Genomic DNA, 23928 nt, shown 5'->3' with positions numbered 1-23928 from the left:
ACTGCTTCCCTCCCCAAGTGACGGCAGCATCAGTCAGTGGGATTTGCTAACTTCCCGCTGGGCCACCTGGTTTGATTCACCGCCTGCAGAGAAGGGACGGCAGGAGTGCAAGGCTGCTCAGGTTTCTGCTGATGACTTTCGGAAATTGCTCTTCCAGCAGCCTTCCCACGGTGCCCCAACGCAAATCCCTGCGCAGACGGTTCAGACTGATGGCCTCTTTGTTTTATATCTTATAGGTGCATAGCGAGGCAGAGAGACCCTGATACTTTCCTGTCTTTGCTGGCACTGTTTAAACTGGGCTATAAACCCAGACACCGGGAGATTGCAGCTCAGCCCAGCGTTGTCGATGTGGAGCTGCTCTCGAGCGGAGCTGACCTGCATCAGCGGCACTCGCTGAGCAGGTCAAAGGAAACCGCGACAGAGACGCTTCTGCGGCCTCTGGAGACTCCTTCACCAAGGTGCTCGCCTGCAGCGAGGTGGAATCTAGAGTGAAACAGGCAGCTGGCGCCCAGGGTTTGGGGCTAGCAGGAGGTACGTGAGTGGGGAAGAGCTCTGCCTGCCTGGTTGATACGGCTCCAGGTGTTTGCTTTGTGAGTGCAGCTGCCAGCCAGGACCAAAAGGCCAGATTCAGCAAAGCTGGTGCAGCACAAAACAACTCCCCCGGCCCGGGGCCCTGGAACAGGGCGAGCCAAGGGGCCATGGCCCTCCCAATTTTGAAAGTGGATGGGCCTGGTCTGTCCACTTTATGCCAGAGGCCCAGTCCCCCTGTTCCCCCACACGGCTCTTACCCTGGCCCTCCGAGGCCCTGGCCACATCGGAAGCTGGAGCCAGGTTGGGGTAGGAGCCGCATGAGGGCAGCAGGCCTGGGGAGCGGGGGTCAGGGGCTGTTCTTGGGTTCCTCCCAAGGTGGAGGGCAGGTGGAGGGGCCTGGGCTTCCCAGCCCGGCTCTGGCTTCTGGCTTGACTGGGGGGGGAGGGCCTCGGGAGGAAGAGGAGGGGCAGGGGTGTGGCCAAGGAGGGGGCAGAGCCTTGTGGCCCCCCTCTTTTAGGCAGAATCAGTCGCCCCTGTCCCCCACACTCCTGGCGGGAGGGCAGGGGCCCAGGGAGCGCTCACTCACCACACCTTCTTTAAGCACTTTTTTCTCCCTGCATACTTACAGGCCTGAGATCAAGTCCGTTTCGGCTCTGGCATACTGCCCCGTATCCTGGGGGTGGGAAATGCCACTAGCTCCATCGGCTAGGATCTGCCGAATCAGATCTTCATCTGAGAGAGACAGACAGCAGGGCAGGAAAGTTAGCACCCCAACCGCTAACCAGCTCCCTCATCCCTCTCCCTGTTAACAGGGCGGCTAGCATCGGCGCCGTCTTCCCCTTTGCCCGCTGGGTGCTTGACCCCCCACCCCAACTCTGGCCCCGCCCTTGCCCCACCCCAGTCACTGCCTTCCTCCAAGTCCCTACCCCTGACCCACCTCTTCTCTGCCTCCTTCCCTGAGCGCGCTGCGACCCCACTCCTCCCTCCCTCCCAGAAATTCCTAAGTGCCGCCAAACAGTTGTTAGGCGGCGGTGGGGGGGGGAGCACTGGGAGGGAGGGGAAGGAGCAGGGATGCAGTGCGCTTGGGAGAGGAGGAAGCGGGGGAGCTTGGCTGCCGGTGGGTGCGGAGCACCTGCTAATTTTTCCCCGTGGGGGCTCCAGCCCCGGAGCACCCATGGAGTCGGTGCCTATGGCTGCTAGATCTGTTCACAGCACCTCTCAGTGGAATGGGAGAGGGCTTCAGGCCAGTTTCCACATAGGTGAGGCTATCGGGGTCCCCTCCTGCACAGCCACCTTGAACCTCCTCCTATGGCTCCCCACCATCACTCCTGCACCCAGTGTGAACCTGCTTGGGCACCCTGGTTGGGATGGATGCATGAATTGGGGAGCACCCTTTTTTAGGGTCACTTCAGGGGCTCACGGATGAGGATGCTGGTGCTCCATGACCAATGGGGATGCACAGGTCATTGGGGAATTCAGACACCCTGGGTGTGAGTCTCCCCTTGCTCCCAGGGGTTTGACAGCAGGGTAATGCCATGGGTTCAATGGACTCGCCCCCTGGGCATGAGAGCAGCACCAGGTTCAAGCAGCCCCTGGGCCCGCAGTCCGACTGACCTGCATTCCATGGGTGCCCACGCTGCAATAGCCCGGGTGATGGGCCAGGCGGTGGCAGCAAACAGGTCTGCATCTGCAGCTCAGCTGCCCCGGGCCAGCGCAGGATAGCTCTCTGTCGCCCTTCTCCTAGGGCGTTAGCTCCTCTGCTTTTACAGGCCCCATATTAAAGAGCTCTGAGGCAAATGCAAACCTGATCCTGGGGGATTTTTTTCCTAAAGTGCAGCTCCTCTGCTAAGATGAGAGCTGGCTGCTGGCACAGGACAGGGTGGGGAGGGGCGCAGTGCAAGCCAGGGTAGGAACAGGTCATGCTCAGACACAGGGGAGCAGTGTGATGGCTGAGGGCCACAGTGCCTCCTTCCCATGCCCTGAGGGCTGAGGACAGCCTGCTCCGAGCGAAATTTGCAGCCCGACTTCCTGCAGTCCCGAGTCCTTGACCCATTCTGGTCGCGTTTGGATTCGGACTCCCAACATGCAGAGAAATGGGTCAATTGATCACTTGGGCTGAACCAAATGACCTTTTGCTCCTTCAGCCAGGGAGCCCTGGTGCCAGCCCTGAGGAGTCATCGCAGGGTTCCCTGGCCGAAGGAGGCAGTGATAACCCTGCTGCCATGAGCACAACTCTTCAGTCGCCATCGGCGATAGGTGGGCCGAATCCAGACGCCTTCGCTCAGGCCAATCGCCTGTCTGAGTCAAGGGATTGAGCCCAGGACTTTTATCTTAGCACCGTCCCCTTTCACAGTGGTCAAGGGCAGGGGTTGTGAAGGCTGGTGTATTGGACACAGGAAACTGGAGGTGTCACTGACTTTAGGACCGGAAATAAAGAGGGGTTTTGAGGCACAAAACACACCCTACTCCGTCTCTGTGTCCAGGGATAATTGCCCAGGGTCGCAAGTGCTAGACAGGAGGGAAGTGCTCAGGCCAAATGCCCCTCCCTAGCAGCGCTTCCGGAGCCAAGCACGCCCCGCCAGTGCTACACCACACTGCTCTCACCCCCACCTGAGGCAGAGAAGTATTTGGTCTGCCCTTGGTGCAAGCCAAGCGACAAGCTGTCCTCCTCAGCCGGCAGGGGCACCTCGAGCCCCAGATGGCGGCTGGCCCGTCCCCGCTTCAGCTTCTGGATGGTGTTGCCCATGATGGAGGGGTCGCTGAGGAGATCTGGCCAGTTGAGCAGGGCCTCGCTGGAGTGCCACCGAATCAGACTGCGGGACAGAAGGCAGAGTGGGAGGTTCCCAGGTAGGCAGCGGGAGAGAGAGAGAGAGCGCTGTGTATTAATAGCCGGGATAATGGTCTCCAGCGGGATTTGTATCAGAAGCCAGCGTCCTGCCTTCCAGTCACATTCATTTATTGCGATTGCTAATCAATACATGCAAGCAGGGCAGAACCCCTGTCCCTGGGAGAAATCAAAGTGCAGCCTAGTGTAGCAATAAAGCTGGCAGACGCGCCTCACCTCTGAGCCGCAAAAAATGACCAACTACAATAAAATTGAGCCTTTTGCCCACTGACGTTAATCAGGGCTTGATGTCTCAGGCTCCCCAACCCACAATTTACTGTCTTCCCTGAAAAGGTGTCTGTGTGCGCGCGCTCCGAGGCCCTACAAATGCAGTCTCCCTGCCGGTTTTCATCCCCGGCAGCTCGCTCACCTCTTTGAATCGTCTGGGAACAAATCGGTTTTGGTTTGCTCGGAAAAGGCCTGTGGGGAAGGAGCAGAATAAGTTTCAGTCACCATACGCTGGCTGGGTTCTGGTTAAAATCACAGCTGATCAACACAGCAGGGGCGGGGCTCTCCAGGGGGGTCAGGCAGGGGAAGTGGTCCTGGGGAGAGGCCAGCCTCGCAGTCTGGGCATAGGACTGGGAGCCAGGCACTCACACACTGGCCCTGATGTTGACTCGCTCTGTGGCTTTAGGCAATTCACAGCACCTCTCTGCCTCCATTTCCCACTGTAGAAGGCGAGGGTGCGCCGGGGTGTTGGGCCGATCAGGGTGTTAACGTGTATCGGGCAGAAAGTGCTGGATGGATGCTGAGTATCATTAAGTGCCTTGGAACTGGCCTGGGGGCCGGAGGGGGCGTGAGCGCATGCTGATCCCACTCTACATGGCTTCCACCCTCCCTGACTCATCAGGTACTCAGCCAGGGGCAGGACCCTGTGCCAGCTCCCACTCTTCCCTGTACCACGCTGCATTAACCCAGGGGCCAGGGATTGACGCCGCTCCGCAGCCACACGCAGGGACAGAAGGAGGCCGAACGGCGCCCAGAGGGGCTGGGGGAAGCACACAGAACTGCCTGCTTTGTGCCGCCTTTAGGCAGGAGAGGCCTCCCGTCGCCTGCTTACCTCGGCCCGGATCCCGGGGAAGGTGAGGAAGGAGCTCTCCAGGAGGGAGGAGTCCAGGTAATTATCGATCTCCAAGGACTGCTGGTCCGAGTGGGTCAGGGTGTGGCTGATGGACGCCTGCACAAGAGGCAGGGAGGGGAGGGTGAGGCCATTGTTCTGGCTAAGAACTAGGTCTCGCTTGTATAATTAATTTATGGCCCCACCGCTGCCCCTCTAGGTCCGACACCACCTACACTGGCACTCCAGGCCGCAGCACCCCCCTTCCGCTGCCCCATCCATCAGATCAGCGAGCAGATGCTCTTGACCTGCCTTATGTGTTACACCAGCAAATAAATGGCTTGGTAGCACAACAGTGCGCGTGACCCCATGGGCACCCTGAAGCGGGCAACCGTGGCGGGCCTGGCAATAGTGAGAGCAAAACTAGGGGAGCGCCCCAAACCCACGTGGGTTTTTCGAATACCTCCCAGGGGGCAGCTCTCACCGGCCAAGGCTTTACACGTCAAATGACACCAATTGCCTGGTTGCCTGCCTGGTGCCCCTGAGTCTCCCCTAGCCAAGGGCGTCCCAGCATAGGAACGGCTCGCAATCTCCTGCTGAGCATGTGTGCTCTTAAGGAAATTAGGAAGGGAATGTTGCTTATGAATCACATAATGGCCGGTTGTGGTACTTAATGGGGCTGCCTGATTGTGTCTAGCCAGTCCCTATAGCCCCAGATCATCCTCTTGTGGCTGCATAACCACCATACTGCCCAGACAGCGGGACCTCACCTACAGTGGTACTTCATTAGATCTCTAATGTATCCATCACCAAAGCATCTGGTAGCTAGCTGGGAGTTGGTGGGAGCCATATTACAACACAAGTATGGATACAGAATCCACAGAGGGAAAAGAGGACCATAGGCACTGTCAGACTGAAACAGATCCGAGGGCCACGGAGGCCAGCGTCCCATCTCCAATAATGGTCAGTACCAGAGGCTTCAAGGGAAAATATAAGAACGCTGCAGTGGGATAATTTGCCCCCTACATTAGATCTCATCCTGATCACTAATAGTCAGAAATTGGCTAAGGAGGTTTAATGTCCCCTCCAGACTCAGTTAGCCTTGACTATTGTAACTGCTCTCACTACTAACTGTTATAACTAATATTAACTATTATAATTCTTGCTATCCATATAAATGTCCAATGTTGAATCATGCTAATTTCTTGGCCGCAGTGAATTCCTGTGGCAGAGAGTTCACGTTCTGTGAGTCTTTCATATGGTGCTTGGCTTCCATCGTTCTTCATTGCAATTGGCATATTCCCACTTGGGGTTTTTGTTCTGGTCTCACCTGCCCTGGCTCTGGCTCACAGGCTGCCTGATGCGTCTGTGGGAGTGGCTCTCCTATCATTTATACCCCTGGCAGCCGGCTGGATGCAGAGGAGCAACACCTGATTTACGGGGGTGTGAGTGAAAGGAGAATCAAAGCTGCTGTTTGTACGTGCACAGAATGCTTCTGTAGCCTTGCTATGGGCCAGATTCTGTGCCTCTTACTCATGTCCATGCTGTTACTCCTGAAGTAAGATGCAACACAATGGGAGTAAGGATGACAGACGCTGGCCCTCTGTAAGCAAATCTGTTGTCGTAAAGCACCCCTTGAAAGTCAATGGTTTTTCTTCCCTGTTACCTTGCTACGAGCCATCCTGAAGAGGAATAAAATGACCAGGTACACTGGATAGACCACAACGCTAGACACCAAACCAACAGCCACAGTGTCAACGCTAAGTGGGATCAGGTTGGAAACAGCCACGTTACTGGAAAAGGTCAGGAAAAGAAGGAGAGAGATGTCAGAACCAACATCACCTGTGTCGCCACCTGAACTAGGGAGCCAGTGTTTGGAAGGGAAAGTCATTTTTAATGGGACACTGTTGAGAAGACATTGCTGGCTCCCCTGGGAGTTTTGGGTGTGCAAGAAGCGCAGAATAGAGCCCTGGCTTAGACTCAGATCCTCACAGGTATTTAGGTCCTAACTTCTGTTGAAATCAACAGGATTTGCTTTGAAATGGACGGTACCTCACATGTATCAAAGGTACCTGCCTAAACTGGAGGATCTGCAGCAGAAAGCCTTTCGCATGGTGTTATTAGTACCAAAGTGAAGGGCTATTGTGGTCTGGCAAAATTCTGATTACGTAGCAAACGACTGCAGCTGCTGCTGACCTCCTCTGCCTCTTGATTTTTGTTCAACGCAGAGAGTTTCCCTTTAATGGCAATTGTTCTGTTCAACTTGTTCCAGCTCTGTCCCTCTCTCTCTCGGGCTCATTTCAGAGGCTTTGTCACTTTGCTTTTTACCAGGATATAAAGCGCCTCCCAAGTCTCGAACCACATAACAAATCAGGGTTGGGCGATTGGAAAAATTACACCCAGGAGCTGTGTGTCTCTGCTGCTTTCTGCCACGCATGGCACTTGTGTCCAGAGCAAGCTGGACATCTTCACAGCTGCTGCTGCTTAGCCCCCTTCACAAGTGTCAGGAGGGAGAGTATTGGCAAGGTCTGAAATACTGCTCTACGGGCAAAGATAAGAGGGGTGGTGGTGGCAGGGTAGGTTACAAGGTGGTAAGGTGGAGCCAAAGAGAGAAAGGGACAGCAAGATCTGTCCATCCAGTCTCTTCTATGACGCCCATCCCGGGGGTATCTGAGCATGGGAACAATTCACAGATTCTTGTGGTAGGCAGGTTTGGGGAGCTCCTTTTCCTTTACGCTGGTGGAAATGGAGGACATTCGGGAGGTGATAGATCAAGGGCCAGGGGCTTCACAGGATGGATCATGGTCCATGTGCCACACAGCCACGTGACTGCACAGGTCATTACCAGGCAGGACAGCCAGCTGCCTCTGGCAGGACCAGGGCACAGGCTTGGTTAGGTGATCCCGAGAGACCAGGAGCAGCGCGGTAGGATGTGCAGCCTACCTGAGACTGACGTCTCCCACCACGCCGTACCACACGGCATTGGCGCAGAGGAAGAGGAAGATGAGGGCGGAGCAGCAGGTGGCTCTCTGCACCCGAGTGAAGCGGCTGCGTGGGGGCCGGTCCCACATGGAAAGCCAGATGTGCTTCTCGAAGAAACCCCGCTGCAGCTCAGCCACGAAGATCCGAGGGAAGCTCCTCAATTCCGTCTCGCCTGAATGCCGGGAAAAGAGAGCCAGGGTCAGGCTGAGATGAGCAGGTGAGAGCCACACACTGCAGAGGGGGCCATTCTGTGCCCTAGATCTACCAGCCCCCACAGCTGGAGCTCACAGGGGCCTGTGCTGGCCGGGACCCATCCCTCAGAGCTGGCGCTCACGGGGGCCTCCCGCTCTGCCATGTACGCTCTGGCAGTGGAGAAGACCGAGCCAGAGCAGGTAAAAGGCAGAAAGAAGCCAGCAGAGCACCTCCGATCTGGAGCCAGCATGAGGGCGTTGACAGGGGAACCCATGGTGGTGTCCGTACAGTCACTCTTTTGGCATTCCCTACAAGTCCCAAAGTCCCAGGAGCTGCCCTGCCCTCCTCCTCCTATCCCATGAACACTGACTGCTCCAGGCCCCATGTCCCAGCAGCCAAGCACTCACTGGCGGCATAGACCTCCTTCTCCACCATGCCGTCATTCTCCTCGCTCTCCACGGACAGCCAGTCATTCACCAGGAAGAAGTCGCTCTTGCTGGTCTGCAGGTCTCGGACTATGACGTGCTGCAGGTACCAAGAAGGGTTGAGCCCTAAAAGCAGGGAAACAGAGAGACGTGGCTCATGGCAGACCATCGCTCTGCCAGAGTGCAGGGCTTGCCATGCAGTATCAATAGCTACACAGCCCCGTGGACGAGATCAGGAGAGTAAGAACAGACAGTTGCTTCTCAATCACACTCCTCATCCCTACAGGGACTGGGTAGCATGCAGGGGCTATGGTATGGAGCACTCTGGAAGGGTGCACACTTCAATCTCAAAGCACTTTACAGATGTAGGTAAATAGAATATAGCCCTAATCTGCACCAAGGACATCTGTGAAAATCAGGCCATGCATTTTGGGGCCTGCACGTAGATGTACACACCTAATTCCAGGCAACCCCCTTGGAAAACGTCCGCCTGCTTGTCTATTGTTGGGCACTCAACATTGGAGTCCTTTTGCAAACGTGGCTTTGAGACTTCCCCAAGGAAACGCAGTGACAGAGCTGGGGCTAGCGCTCCAGTCCCCTGGCTGCCAGCCCCATGCCCTGACCCCTGGACAATGATGTCTCTCCGCGGTGTGGTGTGTGCTAAGGCAGGGAACGTTCTTAGTTACCCGTCAGAGTTCATCAGCTTCCCAGCACAATCCCCTGTGCAAGAACAGCTGCTCATGCAGGATTTCTGGGGGTAGCCAAGAGTGGCACAGGCAGAAACCTTGCAAGAATATCGAATACCACGGGTCGGATTCAGATCTCATACCAGTTTACACCAATGTAAATCACCAACCCAATGGTGATCGTCACAGCTGTTCAAACCTGGCACACCTGCCCAGGCCTCACCTTTATTGTCATGCCAGATGTGGATTTTCCAGATGCTGCCCAGACTCTGCTCCGTCGCAATCTGAAAAACATCAAGGCTGTTGCGGTGGAAAGCGTTCTCCCCATCCAGATGCCTGTGACCGCTTTTATTATCCATGCCATACAGGGTGATCCCCACGTGGGCGGTGGTACCTGGCAGGAGTTAACAGGAAGGTTCAGTTCGGCAGATCCCATCCAGTACAGAGTTCTCTCCCCCAACCCCATGACCAAATGAAATGGCCCTTTTGAGAGGCTACCCGGAGACCTGCAAGAAATTAATATGCTTGTATCCAAGGCTGCTGCTTGGCCTCCCCACACCCAGAGATAGGGTTACACACAGCTTGGAAGAGTCGGCTGGTGAGATCGGATTGATACATGGGCTTTAGTATGTTTCCTTCTGAGATGGGATGTGATCTAATGTTCTTTAACTTGCTGACATCCTGGTGGGAGGAGATGTTTGTTCTGGATGTTCTTTCCATGGAGTGGCTGAAAGGCTTGTTTTCTTTGACTGCTCCCCGGGACCAGCTGCCAGACACTCCTTGTTTCACCTGGGCCACCTAAATGTCCCCTGCTCGCCTATCAGGATCCAGACGTGGTTACGGGGCATAGGCCTGCTCCCAGGGAAGCCACTGGAGTCAATGAGAGCAGCTCTCTGACAGTGACACCGTGGCATTCCATGCAGACGCTCAATCAACGCTCCCAGATTATATCCGCTCGCGTTTCGAAGTCCAAAGATGATATTTCTAGCGGTTGTGGCTGCTATCCCAGCCCAACATGTTAAAGCCCAGCTTTCTGCCTCCTTCCTCCTCGCTGCTAAGAGAGACTCAGGGACCAGAACGAAGTGATTAATTGTGCTGGCAATGCATATAATAAAGCAGGAGAGAATCCAACTCTCTGTCTTATGGCAGTGCTGGCCCCAAAGGGCCAGCTGGGAGTAAAACTCAACGCTCTCCCTAAAATGATCGGGAATCATGAGAGACACCTCAACAAAATGAGAGGAGGAGAAATCGTGCCTAATCCTGGGAGATGGGAGCAAGAGGGTATCATGCTGCGGAGCCATCGTCCCCGATCAGGAATAGCCACGGCTGGCAAATGGACATGGGCTCAAACCCCAAGCCCAGTATGAAGACCCATCCTGTGTGGATCATCTTTATATTTGACACTTACCTGAGGGCTCTGTTTTCTATTTATGCAGTGGCATCTCATCTTGCCAGCAAAGTCTCATTGAATTGACCTGAACTGAAAACGTCTCAAAGACATACGTGGGCGCTTTCAGCAGAATTGCAAGAAGGAGCTGGAGCATGGCAGAATAACTCAACCCCTTCCAGATCCTCAAGGGCCACCCTCCCTCACTGCTCCGGAGAACCCTAGGAAAGTTCTGTGCCATGCAGGGGGATTTGCTGTGATGCGGTGCCTAGAAGTCTCAAGGGACTAGTATGGAGGCTAACCCACAGTCAGCCGTTCCAGAGAGTGACGCTGTTACTGACCTGATCCTCGGCCCCAGCCGGTTTTCACCAGGATCTCATATTTATACATCCCGTTCTTCCCGCAGAATGGAATCACCCCCACTCGGTTAATGTCAATCAGGTCCAGTTTGTGCACAATCAGCATGGCCACAGAGTATGTCACAAAGCAGACGGCACAGGTCAGCAAAACAATGTAGTTGAGACCTGGGCCAGGAGCCTAAGCAAAATGAAAGATACTGAAAGATGCTTTTCCCTCCCCAAACTCCTCACTTCACAGCCTCATACTCACTGCCTCGCTGATTGCAATAACAATAATTAACAAATATCTTCGTCTTACATAGTGACGTCCATCCTGCAGGCTCCCTAACTGGAGTACAGACTATGCATACGCATATCAATCACTTTGCCCACTGCTGAAATGCATCCACCTCTGGAGTGGAATTCAGCAGCTGTCCGGGGCTTCCTGCAGCAAAGTGCTGAGCGCCTGTAGCTCCCCTTGACGTCACTTACAGAGCTACAGAGAAGACTGAACTTCATCAGGAGGCACAGAGCACCTGGCAGGAGCAGCCTCTAAAAGTGTAAAACAAAACTATGCAGCAGCTTTGGGCAGGAAGGGAAGAACTCCGTATCCAACTGAAACAGTGGCAAAAACGATAAGGTAAGCAAAATGCAAACAGAATTTGGCCAGGACACTGGGGCTTAACCACCCTCCACTCAGTAAAAGTGCTATTGGCTTTTTAATGACTATAACTGGTCAGGATCAATGTGCGCGTCTCTCTGAAACAAGGCACCTCCAGCAGCAAAGTTCCCAAGGGGGCTATGCTGGGGCAACCCGGAGAGAGGAACACCACCAGCCTCCGTCTTGCTTGTTGGTCTCCCATCCCAGCATAGATCAGGCATGACTCTACTTAGCTCGTGAGATGTGTTGAGAGCAGCAGTTGTTTTTTCAAGCGGGCACATTCAAAAGCCAGCGAGCTGCTAATTTATCCCATGTGCAGGAAAGCTCCAGTGTCTGGTTTTTGTTTTTACTCACAGGAAATATGAATTGGACGGAGTTTGGGGGAACAAACAGGCTGGCTCCGAAGGCTGTCAGGTGTTGGGTTAAGCACACAGCCTGATTCGGGCTGGTCTCCTCCAATGGGATGATGCCTTCCGTCTTCCACCTCATCTCCTGCTCACTGAAGTACTGGCACAAGGAGGTGTACAAACTCAGGGTCACCTCCACTGGTGACCAGCTGAAATGGTTTGTGATGTTGAAGTAATAGTCCTTGGTGGTGTCGTCAGAACTAAAGAGAGAAGAGCAAGCATGGGGCTGCTTATCCGCCAGCCTCTGGATGAGCCGCAGATCCCTATCCTGAACCGATCTATGGCACGCAAGCGTCTTTCCATGCAAACAGCCCTGCTGCATGGAGAGCAATGTACTCAGTACCAACTTCTGTGCAAAGTGACATAGGAAAAAGGATCCTACTAATGGTGAGTAATTTACAGAGTCCTTTTGCTGTGGGGAAACCCATGGGCTCCCCAAGGCTTTGTTATTTATTATTTGTACATCCATTAGTCATGGACGAGGAGCCCGGTGTGGTAGGTGCACTAATTATATGGCACATTCTCCTCTTTTGCAAAAGCGAATCGGTGGTTAGACTTGCAAAGCTACCCCACCACCCCTTAACTGCGTTACCCTGACCCATGTGACGCTTCCTGGGAAAGGATTTGTTCATTAAGACTATGAATCCCTCTTTGAGAATCTTGTGACCAAAAGCCCTGGAAGCCGTGCTAAATTAGACAACAGTGGCTCTACCCTGGCCCCACCTATTCCCAGTCCACCAACTTGCTTCTTGGGTAACACCTAGGAGTGGTTCATAAATAATGGGAGGTGTAAACATTTACTGCTGTGGGGAAAAAAAGAAAAGAAATATTTCAACTACTGAAGTTATATTGATGATTAATGCAATAAAAAAGAAAGGTGGGATCCCAAAATCTAACAGTACAATAATAATATTAAACATTTAGATAGAATTTTGCATATTCAAAGTGCCATGCAGACCAGAACTAAGTGGGCAGGTAGGTGAGTGAGTATCAATATCCCCATTTTACAGATGGGGAAAATGAGGAACAGAGGCCAAAGGTGATTTGCGGAAAGCCACACAGTAAGCCAAGAGTCAGTATTAGAACTCAGGACCACCCAGTGCCTAGCTCACTCCTCCAGACCCTAAGTTTTGTGGCACTGTACAGTAGGTGATCTGTGCTGAACCATTAATGCATCTGTAACAGGGCAGTCTGTTCCTTTCAAGGGCCGTTCCAATGCACCGGCATTCTGGGATGTGTAGTTCTCTGAATCACATGTCAAAACTGGGAGTAAGCTCTGCTGGGAAACGGGGGCAGGTGACAGTCAAGTGACTGCAGTATATAAGGCAAGCCTCTTGCTTACTCAGGAGAGAGGCTCAAGGGAGAGGGCCGGTGTGTGAGCGGCCCCATAATAGCCGTCCAGGGACAGGCAGACCTGGAGCAGCCGTCAGGATGGGCTAAGGGCAAGAAGCCTGGCTGTGGCCTAGGAACAGAATCCAGACGGGGCTAGGAGGTGAATGGAGCATGAGAAGGAAGAGGCCTGGGCAGCACATTAGCCGTGTGGGGTTGAGGTCTAGGTTGGCACCTGTGCTCATGTAGGTGTTCCCTGAAAGGGAGGGGAGGAAGCAAGCCCCTTACTCAGCTTGCATCATCCGGGTGAAGGAGCCATTGAGTTCTGGGGAATGAGCCCCCTGCTTGGTGACCCCCCACAGAGGGAGGTGGTGCAGACCCCTTGCCTCAGTAGGGCGAATAAATTGAGCCTGGAGAAGGGGTGCTGAAGGCCGGCTTGGAGCTGGGGCGGGGGGGGGGGTGGTTTGAAGGAAGAAAAGGTTACTGGGAAAGGAGCTGCAGAGCTGGGAGGCTGGAGGCTGTTCCCCTGAGTGGGGAGAGGTTGGGCAGGTGCTCAAGGGAGGGCTGGGCCCTAGTAAAGAAGCTGGGCGGGAGGGTCATAGTAACTACACTGGGACTCTGTCTGGGATGCTGCTTTCCCTGGAAGGAGAAGCCTCCTCCGTTTGGCCAGAAGGGGAAAAGCACCAAACTGTCCTATCAGTAGAGGGACGTGTATGCTGGCAGGAACCAGACTTCGACCGAGGCAGCAGATGTGCCTGACGCCAGAATGGGTACGCTGCCCTCAAAAGCTTAGGGTCTAAAGCCACGAGTGAGAGCCAGGGCTAGGGGTTACAAGGCGGGGGTGGGGAGGGGGGGTTCTCTTACATGGGGGAAATGAAGAAAGTGTAGCGCTTGTGGTCCCGTCTCTCCACGGCCTCCAGTCCGATCTTCTTGGCCGCGCTGCAGTTGTGCTCATTGGGCGCAGGCGAGGGGGAGAGGTAGGCTGCGATGAACGGCTCCAGCTCGCTCGAGATGTAGCGATCTGGGCAGCAAGGGGAAGAGAGGGAATGGAAAGCACTTTACAGACACCCAGCATGGCTTTACGTGCACAGGCCCCGATCCTGCTGACTTCAGTTTGAGTGAGGACGGCTAGATTGGACCTGCGATATTCACGCAGAAGCGACGGCTAAGTGCCACTGCTCCTGGTACCACGCTCGCGTGTCAGCAGCCCGTACAGGTCTGGTCGGAAGGATCCACCCTGAGAGGTGCTGAGCACCTGCTGCCAAGGGTTTACCTGCCTTCCGTTCCCACTGCCCTCAGCAGGGAGGGAGGCTGCTGCACACCGTGTGGGACTGGGCCCTTGGTGCTGAGGAACAAATGCTCAGTCCCGCTGTAACTTAATGTGTCGCTAGCCCCAGAGGGAGCCCATGGACCGTTCTCGCCGCGCAGCTCAGTTCGCATTTGTGTACCGTTGGCTCCAGCCCGCCAAGGGGGAAATGCTCGACTGGGGTCTGACCCTGTGTCAGAGAAGCCAGCGGGAGCCGGCCCAGCCCAGCCTGACAGTCCTCCTGGAAGAGGAGAGTGGCACCGTGTGCGCAGGGCGAGAGCAGCCAGACAAAGGCAGCGTATCCTGCAATGTCTGACGTGCCCCAGTCAAACCTGGGGGTAGGTTCTGCCAGGTTGTTGCAAGGGCGCAGGGGTGAGAGTGAGGAACTTCCTCCACTACTTGCTGTGCAGCTGGCGGAAGGGCTGGGTGGAACGGCAGCTCCTGGGCTCAGAGGAATGCCGGCTGGCTCCCTAATTAGGCATCACCCTGCCCCTCTGCAGCAGGGAATGGGAATCCTAAGCATGATCCTCCAGTGGCTGGAAGTCCACAGAGACTATAATATACCAGGACTAGCGCAGCTGGACTCTGAGCATTTGGAAAGCATCTACCCTGCACACTGTCACTGGAACACACAGACTAAGCTCTGAGGCTGCTATATGCCGGCAGGATTCTCCTTTGGCTCCAGTGGTTCAGGCCCGTGTTCCTGGAGAGCGAAGGATTTGAGCTCTAGTCCACTGGGGCAGTGACTCCCGTATGGCTGTGACTTGCAGTGCAGCTCTCCGTTCTGATCCCTTGCTGCACCCTGCTCCCTCGTTGTGCTCGACTTATCCCAGCCTTGTAAGAGCTCGTTTAGCACGCAGGCCCCAGGTCCTGTGCGCTCTCAGCCCTTTACATGAAACGTACATTGAACAGCAGAAAAAGTGCAGTACCTACCATTTAAGACTCTGTAGGTGAGCTGGAAATGCAAGCCTGCTTCTCTGTTGTTGTTTTCTGTCGTAACAACTAGGTTCACCGAAGTCTTTCCCTGGATGATTGCGGAGCCAGCGGAGATGTTCGTCATGCCATTGTTCAACACCATCACAGTGATGGCCTTTTCTGCATCCAGACTCCCGATGGGAATCTGGGTCCCATTGTTGGTTTGAAACTCCATGGAGGCCACCTCTGTGGACACAGTGTAGTTGCTAATGTAGCCAAAGGGGAAGGGGTTGGAGTCCACCCGGAACATGACTTGGATCACGTCGGTCAGGTCGGAGAAGGTGGTGTTGAAGGCCTGGGGGATGGAGAACTGGCAGTCCAACGTGTTCTCGTAGCAGAGCAAGTTGAGGGGATCAGACCGTTTGCCTTTTGCCATGATTTCTCCTCCCACCAGTTCAAGGGGCTCCTCATTCAGCACCCGGGACTTCATGAGGATGCGCATTAGGCTGGAGGACAGGCTGTAGGCTTTGGAAGCTACCAGCACATGGTGGGGATCGTTGCACAATTCCTGGAGTTTTGACTCCCGTGGAACTGTGTTGACAAGGTGTATTAAGTCCCCTGTAAGGAGAGAGATAAAATAGCAAACGGAAAAGCAGTGAGTACCACAGTCTAGGCAACATTCAACTCCTTCCCACAACCATCAGGAAAGCTCCTTTCTTACTGGCTTTCTACTGGACTACAGCATTGTGACACACGGCCTTCCGCAGTGAAAGCTCGACATCGTCCATAGCTACACATACAGCACTCTACTGCATCGCTGGGTTTTCTCTACTCTATGGTGTGGTTAAGATCTCAAGTTACAAGATCCTAATGTGGGCTTTCTCTTCCTTCTGCGAAAGGGCTGAGAGAAAAGTGGAAAGAGGGAAATAGACACATAGAACCAATACAACAAACCTCTGGAATTATAAAGAGTAATGCCATTACAAACACAGCCCACTGCAAGCATGCAAATAAAGGGCCTTTCTTTAAAGGTAATCTGAATGTGATGTCATCTGCCAAGGCCAATGAAGTTTCCATAAGCACATCTGCCAAGGATGAAGCCCAGCTTGATGCCGTGCATGGCAGCCCACACATCTGGAAGCTGCCTCTGTTATCCTCGAGCTTCCTATGAAAGGGCTGTTCCCTAGAGAATCAACTGCTTCATTAATTCAGGGGCTGTCGGTTTCAAATGCCCCAGCAAGGAACAGGCAGCAGCAGGATGACAGTGGGAAAATCAGACAGATGATAAATTACAGGTGGGACCAACCTACAGATTCAGATTTCCCCCAAAGCCTGGAGGTGGGGGTGCTATTTCAAATGGAGGGCTTGGCACTGGCCCACCTCTGTGATAAGCACCAGCTGTAGCCAGCCTTTGCTCAGGACACCTCCCAGCTGGAAGAAGGCCTAAGAAATTTCTCCCAGCTTTTCTAGCCTGGTCCTTCCCTGATCATCTTTTAACATCTACCTTCCCCCCTCCCCTACGCAGTGACGTCCGTGCCCTGAACTCCTCCTAGAGAATGTCCCCCCTGTTGCTTGGGGGCCCCCCAGAACTGACCCGTAATGTTGAGGATGTTGTCTGCGATGGCTGTCGGTGTCATGATGCCCTGAGTGGTTTCGCCCTGGAGGATGGCCATCATGCTTTCCAGCTTGCTCAAGGTCCCAGTCACACATGATCTGCAAAGAAGCTCCTTGCTCGCCACCTGCCATTAGAAATGCAGGCTGCTAATCCAGCAGAAATCAATTCCGTATAAAAGGCCGTAGCAGCTGTGCATGGTACTTACTGAGTTCAGTCCTCCAAAGTACTGAGCGCTCTGGCTCTGAGACTACTCACATGCGTCTAGTTCAGCCTGTGCTTAGGAGCTCTGCTGGATTGGGACCGTACATCTATAATATTTCTCTCCAGATTGTACTTTATCTGCAACCAAGCCCACTTCCCCCCCCCAATCATCTACTTACCCCTCTCGCTGGATACCATAATCTACCTACCTACTGGACGTCTAGAGTTCCCTTCACTGTAGTACCTAGGTAACTCACACTGCAATAATAGCCTGCCTAGAGGTACCAACACAAGGCATAGCACCCAACCAGAGCACCTGGTTCTGACACCAGGAGTGAATGTGTCTCTTGTTGTTGCTTCTTTCAAGTTGTTACCTCAGGGTTGAATTTTACTCCTGTTGAAGTCAACCAGAGGCGGTTGGGTTTTTTCCATTGTCTTCAATGGGAGCAGGATTTGGCTCTAACTGAATCCATCTCCAACATTCAAACACGTCCTAGAGCTGTGGGAGGGGTTTCACCACCCAGTTTTGATGACCGTCCCTCCCATCCACTCCCAGATGTGTCTAAGAAACAGAACGTTCTACATTTTAAGCATGGGCTTGAGTCTGCAGCACACTCGGCAGGCTCGATGGGAATAATCTACGAAACACATGGAAGCGGTTACCACCACCCAGCTCCTCTTCTTTTTGTCGTCAGAGGATTCACCACAGATGTCAGAACAGCTTGCAGCACGAAGGGGTGTGAAAGCCCCCATGGCTTGTATTTGTACATTGTTACTATATAGCAGCATTTACAGAGATATAAGAGGACCTCTCTCTACCCTGGGGATCTTACTATCTAAATAGACAGCAGCAGCATGTAAGATGAAAACAGGTTACACAGAGCAGAGGAAGGAAGAGAGAGAACAGCAAAAAGGAGTCCTGGGAGAACTGCCCCAGGGAGACTGTTACCCAAGGAGCAGAGCTGACATGAGAGATTTTCCAGTCAGAAAATGTGGTTTTTGTCAAAATAGAAACTCTCTGTGGGGAAAAATGTCAATTTTAACATTTTTTTCCCTCCCCAATAGGGAGAATAGAAACAAGCAGGTTTATTTTGAGCCAACATTTCTAAAAACAGACAAAAAGGTTACTTGAAAATGATGCTTTTTGTTTCTATTTTTCCAATTTCAAATTTTTTGTTCTCTGCCTTTTTTTTTGGTTGCTATTTTGGTTTTTTGTTCTGGCTCGGAGCCAAAACTAATCTGGGAATGTCAGACCTGACCCTGGGACAAAAATTCCATTCCCTGACCAGTGCCGCTACAGTCCGATCAGGTGCTGGGTTGCAGGCTCATGAGAAGAGGTCGAGCGTGTCTCGTGTTAGTAAAATCCAGCAGAGGAAAGTGATGTCTGGGGCCAGAGTTCAGGACAGGGCCAGAGGCAGAAGAGAAAGCAGTGAGTTTGGCGAGAAGGATCCCAGGATAAGCTGTCTGAAGCAAAGGGGATCGTGGGACAAGAATTTTGTGAGTGATGCTCAGCAGTGGAATGTTTGATTCATGTCAGGCCGTATTCCCAATGAGCGAGCTTGCAGAGCTATTTATGGGTATGAGGGAGGCGCTCAGAAATTACGGTGATGGGCAAGCAAAGCCTCACAGCCCCTTCAAGAGGTAGGGGAGGAGGAGTAGCCGGCTGATTGGCTGGCCAGCCAAAGCCAAGCCCATTAAATAGCTGGGCTTATTTGTCTGATGCCCAGCTGACGAAATATAACAAGCCACTCCTGAATCCAACAGGGAGCAGCCCCAGCACGGGGAAGCGGGGCCCACTGGCTAGGCTGCCACAATGTGGAATGCAATACTTCAAACGATGACAGGCTCAGAGCCTCCTGCTGCCAAGCAACTGTGCTAGGGCTGTTTCCAGAGGACAGGTATAAATTTTTTGGTAACATCTGCAGCAGATGAGAGCACACATTCATCTCTCGCTGCCTTTCTAGAATGACAGATGAGAAAAGGGTGGTGGTGATAATGCTTGTACTTAAAGAGGGATGGATAGACACACCCACGCCCTACAGATGTCACCAACAAATTATAACTGTCCTCTGTATATGATCAATGTGTGTGTATGTGTGCGAAGATGAAACAGAACGAGGAATGGCCAGAGCTACCCTTTCTTTCCATCACTCAGTGTCAGAGCAGAATGAGGCCAGAGGGTCCCATACCATGCATTGAGCAAGGGCAGCAGAGATCTGCTGGATATCGTCCACAGTGTTCACATTCAGGGAGATGAGGGTCTCGGTGATGTTCCTCCTCGTCCAGGTGCGAAGATCTTGTTCATTCCTGGTCTCGGCTTCTGAGCGCATCAAGTGCTCGTGCTTAGGGGAAACAAAAGCAGGGGGGTTTATCACAATCTTGCAGAACAGGAGCTTTAGCACTCAACCACAAATTTCCATTGCAGCATTTAATGACTTTCCAGCTGGGAGTCTCTGATATCTGGGTTCTCGGCAGAGCTGCTGCTGGATACAATTTGAAAGTTAAAAAGCCTCTGCATTCTGCTGCCAGTGGAAAATATAACTGGAAGCAGGACAGGAAACAGAGTCTCAGTAACACAGGGTAAGAGGCACTCTTGCAGCGCCTGCGAAAGAGTCTTCTCCTCTGCAGCTTCTGCCAGCTATGAGAACATTCTTGTCTCTCTCCAACTGGTCACTTTTCAAAGCTGCTGTGTGATCATAGCAGATCTCTTCTCTCTTGCCTGTGCTGTGGTTCGGTGGGCCCAGCTTTCAACAGAGCGTTCCAGTCTAATTCTGTGATTCAAATAGGCACTATAATAGGACACCCCTGTTCTGCAGGCTTAAACTGGTACCTAGCTGCATACAACTGGCGTTTACACAGCAAAGCACAAAGCGGGGCACCCAGGTGGAAATCCGGAGGCTCTGTGTAAGTGGCCATGTTTTGAAAATTGGGCTCCCCAGCTGCACAGTGACTCTTTACAGCATTTTAGGGATACACAATTTTGTGCTATGGACAATCCAGGTGGGTTAGATTGGCACTGTACTGCCATGGAATAGTCCATGGCTGGAGGTCAGGGCCTGGTCCCCATTCACCTAGTGGTCTGGGATTGCTGAGGAAGCCGTGTGCTCAGTCCTTCAGGGATGGGAAAGGGAGAGCCCTGTGGTGACACCCTGAGGGACCAACACTGATAGGCTCCCAAGGATGGGACGAGACTCATCTGCGGCAAGAAAGAGGGATCCACAAAAGAGTATGGGAACTGGGCACCTGCTAGGACTGGGCCCTGAATGAGAGATGAGTGACAATGAACAAAGGGGCTGTAGGGGTAGCCTGGGAAGATGACGGTTAAGAGAGAAAAGTCATGAGCTGTATTTTGTGGCCATGTATCGGGCACCTGTGGAAGGCCCTGTGTGCAGGTGCAGAGCTGTTCTGCTGACTCATCCTGGCAGCTGGGCCAGGCAGGTCTCAGTGGCACCCACTCAGGTGTACAAAAGGCTAGCGGGAGAGGGGGAGCTAGCGGCAGCCAGCCCAAGGAGAGCTCAGGATGAGGTTTCTGTTGGTAAGCGCAGTGTTTAAACTTGGGGTAGAAGACAGTGTGGGAAGGCTGGCTGAACCCGGAGGAGGAAAGTCGGCTATGGGCGTGGGCGCAGGCTACATTTCCCTCTCCTGGGCCTACTTTGGTGGCCCCTGCTCTCACGCACATGTCACGTGACGGGGACGCACTCAGATCTCCAGCACCCCACCGCAGGTCTCCAACATCTACTAACTTACTTGGGACACCGGGTGAAACCGCCAGTTCACCTCAGGCCCAAGGTGAGCTCATGGACTGGATAAGGAGTGGCCAGCCAACCACAGCCGGTGGCAGGGCAGACAGGGCTACTTTACCTCATTTAAGATGGTGATGAGGGCCAGGGAGTACTCGATGACGTGCTGCGGGTCCCCCTGCTTCACCAAGCCCTGCAGCACAGTGTCAGTCTGATTGTAGAGCCAGTGAGAGAGGCTGTGGACTCCGGCCGCGGGGGCTGGCAGGGTGATGGTCATGGAGCTGGAAGGGGAAGAGGCAGTCGGTTTGTAAAGAGCTGACTGTTGAATGGAACCAAGGGCAATGGGCGTACGCCCCGCCCCGGCCTTCCCCTGGTAGCTCCTAGAGAGAGTCCTTTGAGCGTCACCAACTCCTGCTCGGACCCCAGGCTTGGACCAGCTCTTCTCAGACCACAGTCCCACCGGAGAGGGAGGCCTGTTTCTGAATAGTTGAGATAAGGGGCCAAATTCCTCCCTCATGTAACGCCACATAACCACTGGATTGGCACAAGGGAAGTGTTTGACCCTGGGAGTAAGATCTGGCTTCAGTTTTAGGGAGTTTAAGAAGCACCCAAGAACTGTCTTCAGTCCACTTCTGCCTTTGGCTTAGTCCTCTGGGCTCTAAGGGATACTCGTGAGCTGGATTCTTAAACCCTTAGATTGTAGAGGAGTCAATCCTCTAGGATCCAGGGGGCCCTTGTAGCTTGGATTTAGTCCCCTAGGGCCCAAGGTGCATGGGGTTAATGCACTGGGGTGGCTTGTGTTTATTCACTACTGAATGAAAGATGAGATTATCAGAAATCAGCTCATGCTGGGACCTGCCCCAGCGATCCCCAGATCCAAACACAGGAGTGCGCCCCCTTGAGCTAAACGCAGCTCTGCCCCTGCTTGTCAGCAGTGGGACACCAGGTTATTCCAAGCACCAGCTCCCTGCTGGTTCCAACTTTCTTTAAAGGGTTCTGGCTGCAAAGGAAGGGCAGGATGCAGAGCGCGCTCGCAGCACAAGCAGGGAGATCTCCAAGATAAATGGGCCAGGTATCATTTATTCATTTGGCTTTTCCTGTAAGCCATTAATTATAATGCAGCCATTTGTTATGGGTATGAAAGGAACATTAAATTCTTCTCCCACCCACTGAAATGCGAGTCAGTCACAGCCTCTTTGCCTGATGCATTGCCCATGAACAATGTTGCTTGTAAAAAATAGATAGATGGATCTCCCAGAAAACGACACCATGCCTCAAAAGGGAAGCATGGCTGTGAATCAAGATGAATGGCGTGGCCACGGGAATAGTAACTCAGGTGAGGGGAAATGTGTGTGCAGGGGGCTTGTTGATCTTTCTTAACAAGGCAGCTTTCATCAAGCTTTACTGGTCTAGCGGCCACGTCTATTAGGTGAGAGGTAAAACTTAAGATGTACCCGAAGAGGTCTTTAAAAGATTTCCAAATGGTGCTTGTGTTTGATTAAAATGAATAAGGAGAGGAAGTGCATGTGAAACACACATGCTATCGACAGATGGTTAAAAATAGAATGAATTTTTGTGTGTGTCTATCAGAGAAGTTAGTGCTTGTGAGGACCTGAAGGAAGTGTGAAATCCTTCCTCTACCTACAGACCAGGCATGACAGAGGCAGCTGGAATGCAAGTTCCCATCCCACTGTGCCTTAACTCAGTCCATGAGAGACTACCTGTAAGGACTGGAGCTCAGTCTCTGTGGCCCAATATTTCACTGATGCTGTCTCTGCCAGCAGTGCTGGGGGGTTTTCTGAGGTGGGCACGGTTGCAGTAGGAATCCAGCTTACAAAGGATCCATAGCCCTCGAACAGACATGCCCACTGCACAGCTGTTAAGCCACACTGTTATCCAGCCAAGGGCACAGGCCTGTGATTAGGGCTTCCTGGATTTTGTGCCCAGCTCGGCCCCACTTCACCATGTGGCTGTGGGCCTGTTGCTTCCCCTGTCTGTAATTGGAGCACCTTACCGGTTGAGGGCCACAAACGTAGCTCCCAGCTGATCCTGCACGAGCACGGAAACATACACAAGGAATCTGTTTGCACTGAAGCCGGGTGGGAGGAAGGCGCTGTGCTCAGAGCGGCTGCCTTTGTACATGCCAAACTCCTCACATTGCCCCACTTTGCAGCGAGTGGCCAGGAGGATGTACACCAAGGGGGCCTCTTCGTCCTCCGTGTCTCTCCAGCCTGCAAGCCAAGCACACCGGGCAGTGTCAATGGGATCCGAGCGCACCTACCAAGCCAGGCCTGTAGCTGCAGCCATTGTCTTAACCAGTAGGGATCAGGCTTTTAAATCCATCATTAACAGGGGCCCGTGCCTCTCTTCTCCTCTCTGCTACTCTTATCCCTTGATTTGCATAATACTGTGCAGAGTTACATTGCTGACTCCCCCTGCCTCTTTACCCTCATCACTAGGGCCCTACCAAATTCATTGGCCATGAAAAATGCATCACGGATCGTGAAGTCTGGTCTCCCTGCATGAAATCTGGTCTTTTGTGTGCTTTTACCCTAGACTATACCGGTTTCACGGGGGAGACCAGCATTTCTCAAATTGGGGGTCCTGACCCAAAAGGGAGTCACCGGGGGGGGTGTCACAAGGTTATTTTAGGGGGGTCACGGTATTGCCATCCTTCCTTCTGCGCTCCCTTCAGAGCTGGGCGACCAGAGAGCAGTGGCTGCTGGCCAGGCACCCGGCTCGGAAGGAGGTGCCCCCCCAGCAGCAGCGCAGAAGTCAGGGTGGCGACACCGCACCATGCCCTCCTTACACCCGCACAGCCGCTGCTCTCCAGCCGCCCAGCTCTGACGGCAGCACCACCGACAGCAGCGGTGCAGAAGTCAGAGTAGCAGTACCGCAAACCCCCCCCCCCCCCACAATAACCTTGCGGCACCCCCCCCCCCCCAACTCCTTTTTGGGTCAGGACCCCTACAGTTACAACACCGTGAAATTTCAGATTTAAATAGCTGAAATCATGAAATTTGCAATTTTAAAAATCCGATGATTCTGAAATTGACCAAAATGGACCATGAATTTGGAACGGCCCTACTCATCACCCCATCCACAGTGAGTGCCCCTCTGCTGAGATACAAAGCTCTGATCTGGATTTCTCTCAAGTTTAGGGGTTTTCTGATGTGGATTTTGGGCCCTAGAACATTTGGTCATAGAGTTTAAGGCCAGAAGGGACCACTGGACCATCTGGTCTGATTTCCTGTATATCACAGGCCATCAAC

General features: G+C 53.2%; 1 protein-coding gene across 2 annotated transcripts in view; it reads right to left on the bottom strand.

Annotated features, from left to right (window-relative positions):
* The window catches only part of PKD1 (polycystin 1, transient receptor potential channel interacting), a 140466-nt gene that overhangs the window by 21659 nt on the left and 94879 nt on the right, over positions 1-23928 (bottom strand). For both annotated transcript variants that reach the window (XM_037910557.2, XM_037910558.2), the window contains exons 19-34: positions 22671-22887; positions 20778-20937; positions 19106-19258; positions 16695-16839; positions 15119-15718; positions 13744-13900; positions 11498-11750; positions 10486-10681; positions 8981-9151; positions 8054-8197; positions 7416-7626; positions 6139-6265; positions 4476-4592; positions 3786-3835; positions 3142-3344; positions 1158-1263 (exon numbers count right to left, since the gene is read on the bottom strand). In XM_037910557.2, the coding sequence (XP_037766485.1) occupies positions 1158-1263; positions 3142-3344; positions 3786-3835; positions 4476-4592; positions 6139-6265; positions 7416-7626; positions 8054-8197; positions 8981-9151; positions 10486-10681; positions 11498-11750; positions 13744-13900; positions 15119-15718; positions 16695-16839; positions 19106-19258; positions 20778-20937; positions 22671-22887 (3010 nt within the window). The remainder of the gene's footprint in view (positions 1-1157; positions 1264-3141; positions 3345-3785; positions 3836-4475; positions 4593-6138; positions 6266-7415; positions 7627-8053; positions 8198-8980; positions 9152-10485; positions 10682-11497; positions 11751-13743; positions 13901-15118; positions 15719-16694; positions 16840-19105; positions 19259-20777; positions 20938-22670; positions 22888-23928) is intronic.

The sequence above is a fragment of the Chelonia mydas genome, chromosome 10 (assembly GCF_015237465.2).
Source record: "Chelonia mydas isolate rCheMyd1 chromosome 10, rCheMyd1.pri.v2, whole genome shotgun sequence".
NCBI classification, from domain to species: Eukaryota; Metazoa; Chordata; order Testudines; family Cheloniidae; genus Chelonia; species Chelonia mydas.
This window is presented reverse-complemented; position numbering and strand designations above follow the sequence as displayed.